Raw genomic sequence first — 14,867 nt, forward strand, 5'->3', positions numbered from 1 at the left:
CTATTTCATACTGAAGTTCAAAAATGGTGTTTTAGCTTACGGCAGTTGTTAATGGGAGTTCCAGAACAGAATGTCAGTAAAATTCAGGGAAATATAAAAAAATCATACAGATGCATAGAAAACAAAAGTAGGTCTAAGCTGTTCTTCAGCTAACATTTCAAATTCTAAATGAAAAGCATTTTTTGCAGAAGAAAATATTTGGTCACCACCAAATTAAAGTTAATCTTCTAAAGGCAAACAGAAATGTATCTATGGAAGCAAGCATTACACCATTGACATTTGCAACTGGGGGATTTTTTTTCTTACAATGTACAATGTACAACAGTACAATGTTGAACTGTTTTTTTTTTTAAACTGTAACTCAGATCTATATAATAGATCGAATCTCTCCATGTTGCTATAACTGAGGGAAGTTCATTCAAATTCCTCTTAATTTTGCTAATCTTTGCCATGGAGATGCGGTAAACTTAAATGGATTTAAACCAGATTCCCCATTGTTACTGGAAATCTTAAGCTTTCTGTAGCAGCCCCATAGCACATTTACGCTATCTTTCTTTTTAAGGTTTCTGGTCTGTATTTATAAATTTAGAGAATTCTGGATAACAGTGGCATAATTTAGTGCTCCCAATCATCAGAGAAAGCATTAAAGCATGATTTGTGGTAGTCTTCTGGTGATGGATGAGATAAAGCTAGTATATCTCTTGGTCTCTTGCGCCTGATTACACAAAGAGTTAGCACTCATCTTTAGAGCTGGCAGTTCCTCATGTTAAAAGGCAGTGATGAAACACTGAATCTGCTTGATGCAAACATACCACATTTGAAAATCAGGTTCAGGTTTCATCCTACAGAATAAGTTTATTATATTGAAAGATTTGCTTTGCTCATTTTTTTTCTCATTACTCATACATGATCAGTGAAGTCTTTTTTTTTTCAGGATGGAGTTCTTGCTCTCCTCTACAAAGTTTGAAGAGAAAAAGCAGAAGAAGAAGAACAAAAAAGAGGGACAGGAGATAATATGCTACGTTTTCGTATCAACAGTTCTGTAGCTTGTAAAACATGTGAATCAATTCCAGTCTTTTTTAATCAATTCCAAATCAATTCCAAATCCCGAAAAAATATTCTTAAATTGATACAAATTATGCATGCAGAGAATATTAAATGGTATTTTCAGCCAGGCTAATGATTTGAGATAGCATATATCTTAATATCTGAGGAACTGAAAAATAACTTCATATAAGTTTGACAATTGGATGGTTATCTGTCTGTCTGTCTATCTATCTATCTATCTATCTATCTATCTATCTATCTATCTATCTATCATCCATCCATCCATCCATCTATCTATCTATCTATCTATCTATCTATCTATCTATCTATTTATCTATTTTATTTGGTAAATATATTTGCCATTTATCTTGCTATGGGGCTAAGCAGCTGTATCATAGGTTACTAAATACAAATATTTACAAGGATTTCATGTCTTCATGATAATGCAGTTAAGCAGAAATGAAAAAATGTCCTTGGAGAACCAGCACAATATCACAAAGTTTTGATGTCACCATTTCTATTTGACTACCACAAATGTGCCATTTATTCTGATATTGCCACTTCATGCTAGTACCATATTTTTCAGACTATAAGACGCACCTGAGTATAAGACGCACCTTAGTTTTTGGGGAGGAAAATAAGAAAAAAGCTGATTGCTGGGTGGATGGCCTCTTGGAATACCCCTAATCAGCTGTTCTCAGAGGTGAGCTTTAGCAACAGGTTCATTGGTTGTGAGCTCTGCCCTTGCTTTTTCTTCATCCTCTGAAACCTCCCTTTAAGCGGCTTTTTTTCAACTTCTGAAACTTCCATTTCAGAGGCTTTTTTTCAGCCTCTGAAACCTCCCTTTAAGAGGCTTTTTTTCAACTTCTGAAACCTCCATTTCAGAGGCTTTTTTCATCCTCTGAAACCTCCATTTCAGAGGCTGGGCGGGGCTACATTCGGTGTATAAGATGCACCCAAATTTTCACCCTCTTTTAGGGGGGGAAAAGGTACCTCTTATACTCTGAAAAATACGGTAATTCACAAAACTAGCAGTTTCCCTAGAACCTTATTCTATTTATAAAAGGGAAAGAAAAGAAAATGCTTGAGATTTTATATCACTCTATGCTCAACTTTGTTTAAAATGATTTGTTAAATAAATCACAACTGGTAGGCTTCACTAAAAATAGAATGAGCAAAAATCAGACAAATCACTTTCTGGATTTGCACAGCGTACAAACCCAGTCTATTCTGGCAGCAGCTTCTCATGGACATCTCAGCAGGATAGCAGTAATGAGCAAATCCTTCCTTCTCTAAATCACACTGATTTTATATGGAACAATAGGTTGTGATCCTACAATGAAGCAAGGAGTCACTGCAGGTGTATGAAATAAGAGGTCCTGCAAACGGAACATGCACTCAAATGGAGGAAGCAGGACTGTGTATTAGAACCCTATCCCCAATCCATATACTGCAATCATAGATGTCACTGAATCCAAACTAGCTAATCATATTTTAATCTAGTGTATTTCTGAGCCCAGAAAATTGCTATAACTGACTAAATTAGGGTTAAATTTATCATGGGAAAGAATTTTATATAAATATAGCTATAGGTTAGTTAGACTATATACTGTAGTTATAGGTTAAACCAGATTCTTCTCCTGCTATACTGTCTTCCTGGATCATGCAGCTGGAAAACCTACTCCTTTATATATTACAATCTGACACTTATATGTGCAAGGTTCTTATCTATGGGAAGATGGGTTTTATGTTCCAAGTAGGGCCATTCTAGATATTTTGACAGTCTAACAGCTTAGGGGCCTTCAGATATATTAAAAGTCCACATGTTGATTGTATATTCTATTCTATTGTGTATCTGGAGTGGAGGACATTATAAAAAGAATCAACCATCAACATGTCCCAGTAAGCATGAATTTAACTTTGATATTTCTCTTGAACTAATCTGAATATCCTGGGAAGAGATAATGACTCTCGGCCACCATTTTGTGATATCTACTCAACTTTGACATACGGAGGAAGGGAGGTCATCAAAATAGCCATATATTCCTGCCCTCCCCAAACTTTGTAATGTTAAGGAAGATTTTTGCAAGTTGAAAAGAGCCTCTCCCTTTTGTTTTTAAGGCCTCAAGGAATTGATGTGACCCATGGCTTTTCCTAATTTAGTTTTGGTGTGACCAGCTAGCCAAGCTGCATATGAAAAGGTCACTTATTCTCTTCAAGAGAGGAGATGTCAAGTGGAGTGATGGAAAACCTTTGCATTGGGAGCCATAATATTCACTTCATACAATTGCCAACCCCATGTGGAAATGCAGGAAATGGATGGTGTAAAAATACGTTCTTCTGTTCTTAGACCGTGGTGGGTTAAAAAAGAAAAACAGTCAACAATCCTTGGTGAGCAACCAATATCAAAACAGTAGAATGCTTGCTGACAATAGAGATGAATCTTAGTTAAACCATGGATTGTTAATCAGTGGTAGTTCTGTTCTTGAACAGTGGAAACACAAGACAAGGGACACTGGCCATTGTATTTTTGGCCTGCCTGCTGCTTAGCCCTCTTATGCAAACCATGCCAATTAAGTCATGTGTTATCTTACTGCATTCATTAGCATTCCCTTCATTTTAGATTTATATCCAGGACAGGCTGGATATAAATCTTTAAAAAATGAAATCTTACCTTTGGATCAATCTTGCAACAGAGTAGAAGCTAGCCTACATTCTAGAATAACTACTTATGGTTGAACTGAAACATTCATCCAAGATAATAAAACACATTCCCATTTTTAGCATAAATTCTAAAAATACCTACTGTACCTGACACTGGTTTTCACAGTAAATGATTTTACATATTTATGGACTTTAGTATGTTTTCATTATTTTGTGCATCCACAAAACAGCATGGGAAAAATTCCAACTTCCCAAGCTGTCAGGGAAAAACAAGGTTTATTTTCCAGATTTTGGTTTATTCATAAAATGTCTCTTCTGTCTCAGGTCTTTTGCCACTAGAGGCTATCTTGGAATTGGCATTTTTGCCAATCCTTATAAATTGTAGGGGTTTATTGTAATTCTTTTGGAAAATATTGCATTTCTACTCTGTTATATTAGATTGATTTGGTGTACAATAATATGCCAGCTCCATTTTGAGTATAACGATAATGGTAAATTATCAGTGAGGAATCCAAATTTGAAAATAGCAAGGTATATAGCTAGTCCTCAACTTGCAATCACAACTGAGCCCAAAATTTCTGTTGTTCAATGAGGCAGTTGTTAAGTGAGTTTTGCTGCATTTTATGTCCTTTTTTGCCACTGTTGTTAAGTGAATCACTGCAGTTGCTGAGTTAGTAACATGGCTGTTAAGTGAAACTGTCTTCCCATTGACTTTGCCTGTCAGAAGGCTGGGAAAAGTTATTACATGACCCTGGGACACTGCAACGGTCATAAATATAAGTTGTCAAGCATCTGAATTTTGATCACATGACCATGATACTGGAATAGTTGTAAGTGTGAGAAACAGTCATAAGTCACTTTTTTCAGTGCCATTGTAATTTCAAACGGTCACATAATGAACTGTTGTAAGTTGAGAACCACTTGTATCTCTCACTCTCACTCACTTTCTCTCTGTGTGTGTGTGTGTGTGTGTGTGAATGTGTGTGTGCATATGATAAATTAATAAAATCAAATGTATTCTTGTCATATGAGGAAATAAAAAATATATAATTTCTCAAAAACTGGTGTGATAAAACCTCCACCTAACTCAGATTTTATGGATATGCTTGGCCCATTTGAAAAGAAGGATGATATACTGGAATAGCAACGTGACTAAACTAAAGCTTAACTGTAAAGCAAAGCTTTGCTGGGCAATAAAGAATTTGTGTGTGTGTGTCTGTGTATACATATACATATACATATACATATACATATACATATACATATACATATACATATACATATACATATACATATACATATACATATACATAGAAAGGCAAAAGGGATGCAGTATGCTCCCTCCCACATGCTGGGGCAGACCAGGTGTCTTGATAGAAAAAAAAAAACACACATACACATACACACAGACACACACACACACACACACACACACACCACTATTTATTATATACAGGTGGTCCTTGACTTAACAACAGTTCATTTAGTGACCGTTCAAAGTTACAATGTCATTGAATAAAGTGACTTATGACCATTTATCACAGTCACAACCTTTGCAGCTTCCCCATGATCATGTGATCAAAATTCAGGCGCTTGGCAACTGGCTCATATTTAAGACGGTTGCTGTGTTCCAGGGCCACGTGATCACTTTGTGCAATTTTCTGACAAGCAAAGTCAATGGGGAAGCCAGAGTCACTCAACAACAGTGTCACTAACTGAACAACTGCAGTGATTCACTTAACAACTGGGGCAAGAAAGGTCGTAAAATAGGACAAAACTCATTTAACAAGTTTTTGTTTAGCAACATTAATTTTGGGCTCAATTGTGGTCGTAAGTCAAGGACTACCTGTATTATATATAATGATTCTATTATTATTATTATTCTATATAAAAATCAAAGCAACTCTTTTTCCACCCCCAGATATGACAGAGAAGTAGAATCATCCCAGCCTTGAAAGTTTTTGTAAAAGATAAATTGAGACTGGGCTAGAAGAGCTCTTCTTGGTGGCAAGAAGAGTTAAGAAATTCCACAGGAGGCAAAAGTGACTCAAGTTACGTTAGTACAGTATTAGAGATTTATTTTACTGGGTTATATTTTTACAAACAGGTGGAACTAAAATTTGGCATATTTTACAAATGTTTAACAACATTAAAAAGATCATTAAACTTTTTTATGACAAAATACAAATGTTATGAAACATTTCCTGTGGTCAACTTCTGATATTTGACTATGCTATACAATGCAGGATGGCCACGTTCAAGAACCATTGCAGAATATCTCCCTGAATTTTTAAGAACCTGTCAAGTATATTAGAAACTCTGCCACTGTTGAAGGCATTGAGGAATCTGATGAGGAAATATCTCTGAAAAAAATGACCCAAGAGGTCATAAATTGTTCTCTCTCTCTCCCTCCCCCTCTCTCTCTTCTTCTTCTTCTTCTCTCTCTCTCTCTCTCCCAAAATCAATACCTTTACTAAGACCAATCAAAACTATGTTCAAGCTTTGATAAAGAAATAGATGAAAAATTCCAAATTAGGTCAGTTGATGGGCACAACAAACTATTTATAAATATTGAAAGAGGTGAATGGAATGGTATAGCAGCATTGCCTGGGAGAACAACAAGCCAAATCTTTGTTGGCATATAGTTGACCTACAGAGGCAGCAAAATAATAAATCTGGATGAGATCTTCAGTATGCATTTAAGGAAGCAGCCAGGAGTTTTGTCCTGTTTCCAGAGCTAGAAGGTTTCTCCATTTGCCTTCTCAGGCATGCAAGTCCTCAGGTTATTTATAGGAGCAAACAGCAGGGAACCCACAGACACATTCACAACTGCTTCCAAGTTTTCGCTCAAACTCTCTAGTTCAAAGGGTTAATCTGCAACAAGCCCTCATATTTACCACATCAAACACAATCTCAGCTTGCATTGTTTGAAGAACATTAGACAATAGACAAATTAACGAGACAAGGGAAATTTACTTTGTCAAGCCTTGTTTGTCGCCAATTCTTCCAAGTTTTATATCCCCAGGAAAAAAGAGACCTAAGCCAGTTTCTATCTTATTTTGTGGCTTCTTGATCAAATCCTTAACTTCCTTTTATCTTCTTTTCTGAAAAAATAGCTTCTTTTAACCCAGACAAATGGAGCAAACAGGGCATTTTGAAGGAAACATTTCTTCAAAAACGTTTATTGTAAAATATTGTTAAAGGTCAGCTTTAATTTAACTTGTTTTACAATAGTAACTTGAAAGGGGTAAAAATTAATCAGCCATAAAAAAAAGGAGACCTGAATTTCTTTCCTTGAAAGTTGAATGTCTAATAAAACCCATAGCTTCATCTCTTGAGGCACCTCTGAGAACTAGACCTGTGCATTTAAGCTCTTTGAATAAAAAGTGCATATGTTTCACACTAATATACAAATTTATATATATATTTATATATATTTACAATCTACGGAAGTTCAATATGAGAAAAAACTATTCTCTAGCACTACAGAAAATCATTCAAACAATGGGTTTCCAAAATTTCTGTGAATTTCAACCAACATTTTAAGCAACCAATATTTTCTGATCACAATGTTGGATTCTTATGACACTATCTTGTTCGAAGAGATAAAATGCAGGATAATCTCTGATTTTCATACTTTCGATAACTATGTATTTTGCAAGTTAAAAACATAATAGCTATCAGATTGGATCCTATGTATCATCAATATCTTATTACCTTGGGCATTGGAATCCTAAGAAAAATGATAACATTGTATGCCCTAAGCTGTGGAAATATATATCACATTAATAATTATAAATAAGATCAAAGACTGAAAAAGACTGGGGAAGAAAGGGAAATAAGTATTATACATGTAGTTGAACAATATTGAATCTGAGCTTCAGATTTTTTCCATTCCAATCTTGCCAAAAAAGACAATGCTTCAATGTGAAAGGAGACTTGCTACAAGGTTTAACTTGCTTACAGATGTGAAATTTTTAAAAGAAACTTTAAAGCCATCAATGGCTACAGTCTAAGTTTACAATCCATATTACATTGCATTGTAAATGAAACATCTACATATCCCAAGCCTGAATTGATCCTTATAATGTAAGGTTAGCTTGTTGATGAAAACATTTGCCTAGCATGTAGACTAGGGGAAAACCATGTTTCTAGAATAGAGGTAGGCATATAAAAGGTGATGAGCTTGTGCAGTGGTAATATTCAGACTTAATACAAATTTAGTTCAGTGTAATGTGCACACAAAAGCTTTATCCAATGAAAAACTGAAAGTCCGACAATTATGATTCAAAGATCTCTTTTCTGAATACTTCCTGTGAACAAGGCATTAGCCTTAGGGAAAGTTAGAGGATGATGTATTTATCTCCCATGACCCCTGTTCCGCTGCCGAGAGTTATTGGAAAGAGAGCCCACTCGAGCGGAACAATAATATTTAGTTACCACTTGTTTGCACTGTTCACATTTCACTTTGCAACACCAATGAAACTTGCAATTGCAGCTTGTGACAATTTCAATCTGTTTCTCCTCTATTTTGAGGCCACATTCCATGCAGAGTCTCTTGCAACTCCGCTTCTCCCACTGGGTCAGATTCTTGCCACTTTGAAGACACTCTCGTCCTTCAGTACCATAGAGTCCCAAGCTGATGTTTTTGATGCAATAATCTGGGGAGTCTTCCAAAAACACAAGATCAGCAGCATGCATGGTGTTGAAGGGCTCAGATGACATTCCACGACTCTCCGCACTGTTACCAGCTCTTATTCTTCTCTTGTCCAACTCCAGCTTCTGAGCTTGGTTATATTTGTTCTTTAGATAATTTCCAACATCTCGGAAGTCTGCTAGTTGGAGCCAGCAAGTTTGGATGCTGCAGCTCCCTGATACTCCATGGCACTTGCAGGCCCGCTTCATGGTTGCTTTTACAGCCTTGCATGAGAGATGGAACAACATTTAGGAATACTAGGAAATAAGAGCATTGAACAATTCTGTTAAATACCAAAAGAATATGGCGAGAAGAGAAACTTAACTCTTCCTTCCCCAAGTAGGCTATTTTAAGAGTGTGCAAGGTCAAACATTATGTGGAGGACATAACAATTGGGAGTTTCATCCTAATATATCTGAAGGACACCAGACTGGAAAAGATTGACTAGATTTAAATATCTAATCTTTTAATTAAAGATTCAAAAGTTTTAAACAGTTACCATTGAGCATAAGCCCCTACTACTTGGTATCTCCCAAATATTTTGGATTACAACTTTCCAAACTGCAAATCTTCATGCCAGTTGGCCACTTGGATTTAGTGGAAGGCATCAATTTATCTCTTCCTGGTCTCTGGCAATATGTTTGGCTTGTGGCCTGCAATTTCTGACAGGCTGAGACTCAAAGCTCTGTACAGGATACTGCAATCTGCACTCCAAAAATGATTGGGGGAAATGTCATTTTGAAAGAGGGGTTCAGAAGCTTTACAGGGAAAAATTGGTGTCTTAAGCAACAACCTCTTATTCCCCTACTCAATCCCGCTGGCCCCAATTCTAAAAATTACAGAAAAGTGCCCCTCTTTTTAAAGTTCTTTCCATTCTAGAAATAAAAAAGGAGACAGGCTTTTTATCGCACAGCTCTCAGGTTAGACTTTGTACATGCATTAACTAGTTGGGTCTTATTACATTTGAACATGTGGGGTCCATTTCTGTGTCCAGCTAAGGAGGGCTGGAAATGCTGTAAACTTGATTCAGGATAAGTGCTTTAGACCTTGAACAAGCACATCATCACCTCTCAGCTGTTTGTTAAAGTTTTTGGCTTCTATGTAAGCTGGAGGAGAAGGGGACACTGCTACTTTAAGGAATCCATAAAAATGATTGTTAAGGCAGGGTATTCCTTTCTTCCACATTCATATCAAAATCTGAGCAAAAAGTTATTTTAAAATGAATTTAAAGTGTTGTGCAGCAGTGTTAAGTTCACATCAGGTCTACACCACATCCTCTGAATCGTTTTTCAAAATGTGTACAACTTCCTGTTCAGCGCTCATTGGTTTACATTACTTAACAGGATTAAAAAAAAAAACCACAAATCTGGAAGAATGTTTTTTCCCCAACTTTCTTCCAGCGAGTTTGGGAGAACGTACATTTGTTATGATTTACTATTCATTTATAATACTATTGAAACATCAAAACCATACAAAATCAATAGAAGTAATAGCAAAATCATACTTTCAAAAACATGTTAAACATCAGACCTGCATTATGGTAAAAGAAGCTATAAACAATATAAAAGTGTATGCTGAAAAAGAAATTATATCAGAGCAAGGCCATCACCAGGAAGGTTCCATCTTTGTCTGTTAATTCTTAACAACATATTGGGGGGGGGGGGGCGAGGAAGAGAATAACTCTTAAAGACTAATCTTAATGCCCAGGTAGATGTAGATGAATGCCTCTCCTTTCAATAATAGCTCTGGACCACCTTTAGACTATTGCTAAACAATAGTCCAGTTTGAATCCTAGGATAGCCCTGTTTTCTACAGATCTGAATGCTACCTAGCGTACATGATTTCTGCCAACTTTCTAAGAGTGATAATGTGAGTGATTTGGGCAGAGAGAGGGATTTACGATTAAAGTAAAGAGCTAAACCTGGATCAACCTGCTGTTATTCTAAATGCAGCCCTGCACTGGCACAAGCATCAGGCTTTCATTTAATTTCCCCATAACCTCTTCCCTCTTAACCTGAACTTCTCCACGGCTAAATTCCCATGCTAGGTGAACATGTTATTAATGGAAACAAGCAACATACATTACTAAAATAAATTCTTCTGTGTTCAGTTAGATTTACTTTATAAATATGTAAAGAATGTCTAGTTGAGTAGTGGAAAACAAAAGCTTACACCAGTATATTATAATTTTAGACTGACTTATATATATTGGTTTAGTATGTATGGAATATAATTACTGTCCATATCTTAGAAGCCTCCTTCAGTCTACTGCTCTCTGCATAAGTTGGATTCTAGTTACTATCATCCCTATGTAGCATGAATATCAGATATGGAGGACAGCAGATTGGAGAAAATTAGATTCATGTTCATCAAACACTGCAGAAAAAATGTGCCCAATGTTTTTTTATTTTAATATTAATATATATGGCCAGAAGTTTAACATATTATAAGTAAACTGTAATGCACCAGTTCCTAAAATAATGTTAAGTTAAAATCCATTGGTTTGCTTTTACTTAGTTGGATGTCTGAATACAAGCTGTTAAGGATATGGATTCTTTGCAAATCAGGCTTACTTCACACATTATAAATATGCCTAACAAGCAATCTTGTAAATTCTTTTGAGGAAAAAGAGTCAACAGCAGACATGTTGGGACTTGTCCAAATCTCTCATTGTAATGGAACTTGAAGATAAATTTCAATCAATCAATATAGAGAACAGATTTTCCCACATTTTCCCCATAGCTAAGTGAGAGCAAAGTTTGTATTCATCACATCAAATTGGACTTAATAATACATTTTTAAAAAATCAGACATTGTGGTTACTGGTTTTAAAGCAATCACTGAACTATCGTCCTACTGACAATGACTAAATGTTCTATTTCCAAAATAAAAAGGAGTTTATTGAAACATGTAGTTCCTTGTAGGGCCAGGTAAGGTAACTCTATAGTTATTCAAGTTGAGCACTCAAGTTCATGAAATCATGGAGATAGTCAAATCAGGAAAACACAGCTTGAAGGCATAGTTCTGTAACATTGTTTGCACATACCCCAATTCCAAAAGAAATATTTTTTCTAAGTAAAACTTACCAATCTCCCTGCCCCATTATTATGCAAATTCAATAAAGCTCTGGCATCATGTGCTGTCTCCAAAGCATCCACAAAGTGCTTGGAAATTTTTTCACCAAATTCCACATTGTCACTACATCCTCCCCAAACCCATCCGCTTCCACCTGGGGGAGAAAAAAAAAAGTATTATTTCCAAATACCTGTGGGTTGAGTCATAAAACAGAGGTGGGTTTTAAGAAGTTCACCAAAAATCTAAAGGGAATGAGCACAATTTTTGGATTAGTAGAGGAGCATGCATGTGGGGGTGGGAGTGGGGTGGGTGGGAAATAAAACATTTTTCAGTTGTGTTGCTTGGGATTTTTCATAATCTGCACAATTTGTGAGGTTAATTGATACCTTCGTCTAACTTGCTGAAATAAAGAGTACAAAATATGGACCCTGCAGTTCTGCATTTCAAACGTGTAGAAACAAGGTTAACCGAGGAGAACAACACCTGTCTTTCTTCAGTATATCTTTTTCAAAAATACCCAGGCTCACCTACACGTCCATTTCTTGAATTATCACAGCCACAATTCTCAAAGTCTCCCATGCTACAGTTCCTGGTTAGGGAATACATTACTCCAGCTGAGCTGATGGCATGAACAAATGAAGTCTCCCTTGTAGCTAGAAGGAAGAAAGAACTGTCAGTGTGAAACATAAACCTTCATCTCCTTCTAGTCTAATCTTCCCTTCTCCTGGCCAAAATAAAAGCAAAAGAAATCTTTTTCTCATCTCAGGCAATGGGTTTGTATATGCCAATACATTCCCAATCTCTGGAAGGAGGTTTGGTTAAAGAATTTATATCCCTTCCCATGTCCAAATCTCACTAGGATTCTGGATTAGGAAATGTACCAAAAGACAGACAGGAATTACAATGGAATTAAAGAAAAACAAGCTCTTTTTGCAAATTTGTACAGCATGTTAAGAAATTGGAGGGAGAGAAATACTAAATTTGTGGATATAATCGCTGCATTTCTACTATAAAATGATTTGTTTTCTAATCATTGCTTTTATTTCAACTCCAAGGTTTTAAATTTTTGTGTTTAAATTTTATGTATTTCATCATGTCACAGACAAATCAAGCAGCACTCTTGGTGAAAGCATCCTCATTTGATACACCATTGAATGAAAGTGTTTTTTTCATTTGTATGATGTCTATTCATTCTGAGCTAGTTTGAAGCAGTGAGAATTGATTGGTTAATCCATCTACATTTCCCCTGGTCTCTATGTCAGTTTATAAATTAGGTGCATTGATATATGATACCTAGTGATAATCAACAGATTAGTTTTCATTTTGTATCAAAATTGAATTTAAAACATACACATAAATACACAAATATCCCCAACACACACACACACACACACACACACACACACACACACACAGAGAGAGAGAGAGAGAGAGAGAGAGAGAGAGAGAGAGAGAGAGAGAGAGAGAGAGAGGAATATTTTATAAAGTAATAAAATTAATGTTGCCATTGAATGTCTTCCTTCTCCAAAATTCTTTTAACTAAGGAATTTTTAAATTCCTTTTTAAATATTTTAAATTCTTTAATACATACATACATACATCTATCTATCTATCTATCCACATTCAATGGCAACATTAATTTTATTATTTTATAAAGTATTCTTGCACCCACAGATGTAGAAGTCTTCCATGCTAAATTCAGTAGGAGCAGCTTCGCAGGAAAGTTGCATAGGATTGTGTTCTGAGTTCCAGATTTATGACCAGCCTAGAAATCATGGTTCATTATGAATTCTGAATGGCCCTTTTTAAAATGTCTTTAAAAAAACAGCAACAAATAGTTGCATTTTAAAATGAACTGTTACTGCTTGACTTAGTCCTGACCATAATTTTTTTAAAAAAATCCATGCACTACATTAGCTCACCTCTCTGACCTTCAGCAAAAATGAGAGACTCAAAACTTGCACACTATTTTTTATCTGATCTGACCTAATAAAACCATTGTCCTAATAGGGATGAACACAGCAGCTGATTTCTGGGATAAAAAGACAGACCTCAATCTTGGCTGGGGGAAAAAAATGTTCTTGAGGTACCAACTCAATGTGTATATGCATTATAAACTGGATATCGTACCAATCCTGATTCAGATCTTCATATTGGTCACTTTCCACACAATTTACCTCTTAGATTTGTTGTAAGGATTAGAGGTCTAAAACTATTTTTTATGCCATTTCTAGAAAAAGGGCAGTCCCACCTATGGTAACTAATAACAGCAGAGTAAAAGAGAAATTTACTTTGATCTGTTCAATAATGTATTCCTATTATATATTCCTTCACATATTCCAGGAGCAAGTCAGGCCACAGGTAACTGAAAACTTGGTGAACCCTACAAGTTATGCTCTATTCTCAGTTGCACATAACCTTTGCAGACTGATAAAAACAACTCAAGTGGACCTATCAAAAGGCAGGGATGTGTTAAAATCCACTTACCACTTCTAAGTCTATGGTGAGTGGAGAGTTGAAGTGCACTCTCTGGACAATTCCAGCGTTCCCAGATAAACTGATGCTTACATTCTTCGATTCCACTTTGGGCACCAGCAGACACACTCGTAGAGTACCTCAAATACGCCTTTCACAGACAAAACAAATATAATACATTATTTTCCAATGTTTCTCAACCCTCCCAAACACCCTTAAATTATATCCAGAGGTTATAATCCAAATTATATCCAATTATATAGCCATTTATATCCAGTTTCTCTGATTTCTGCACAGAGGGTCACAATATTAATAAAGGTTACTTACCATAGGTAAATAATATGTTATTGACTAAAGTAAGCTGTCATCAATTATGCAAATTTAAAATACATTTTAGAGGGGTAAGGAATAAGTACCTTGGGCCCTGTCATCAGAAAGTTATTCACTGACCTGTAGAAAGAGAGAGAAAAAAAAGTTATGAAAAACTTTTCTGAACAGAGTCATTCCAAACCCAGAACCCTAAGTGGCAGTGAGCCTTGAATGCCTACCAGGCTGATGATGTGTTGAAAACAGCAATAGCACTATATAGCACGAGACTGGCCAGGGTGACGGAGGTCCCTCTTCTCATGGTAAATCTCTATTCCCCTAGCTGACCTACTAAATTGTCTTCCCTTCACACCCTTCTCAAAGGATTTGCTAAATAACAGAAAGATCTAGTGCTCTTCCTTTTATTATACTTTAAAAAAAAAACTACAAAAAGTCCCAGCCCAATAGAATGAGGGTGGAAAAAAACACCAAGGCTCTTTTAATTACTTAAAAGCCTAATTATGGAATAAAAATCTCCCATAGGTCCGCCAGCCCCCTTCATCAGATGCTAGAAGAAGGGAAGTTCCTGCAGCCTAAGTCTTTC

General features: G+C 36.0%; 1 protein-coding gene across 1 annotated transcript; it reads right to left on the reverse strand.

Moving 5' to 3' along the window:
• Nucleotides 1–8,070: 8,070 nt before the first annotated feature.
• WNT8A (Wnt family member 8A) lies at nucleotides 8,071–14,585 on the reverse strand. Its single transcript, XM_070933890.1, has 6 exons — nucleotides 14,506–14,585; nucleotides 14,374–14,407; nucleotides 13,970–14,108; nucleotides 12,010–12,135; nucleotides 11,494–11,636; nucleotides 8,071–8,631 (listed from the first exon to the last, which is right to left on the reverse strand). Exons 1-6 carry the CDS (start codon nucleotides 14,583–14,585, stop codon nucleotides 8,071–8,073), a joined length of 1,083 nt encoding a protein of 360 aa, XP_070789991.1.
• Nucleotides 14,586–14,867: the final 282 nt, after the last annotated feature.

Source organism: Pituophis catenifer, unplaced genomic scaffold (assembly GCF_029215685.1).
Source record: "Pituophis catenifer annectens isolate HBS135680 unplaced genomic scaffold, rPitCat1.0.hap2 SCAF_2, whole genome shotgun sequence".
NCBI classification, from domain to species: Eukaryota; Metazoa; Chordata; class Lepidosauria; order Squamata; family Colubridae; genus Pituophis; species Pituophis catenifer.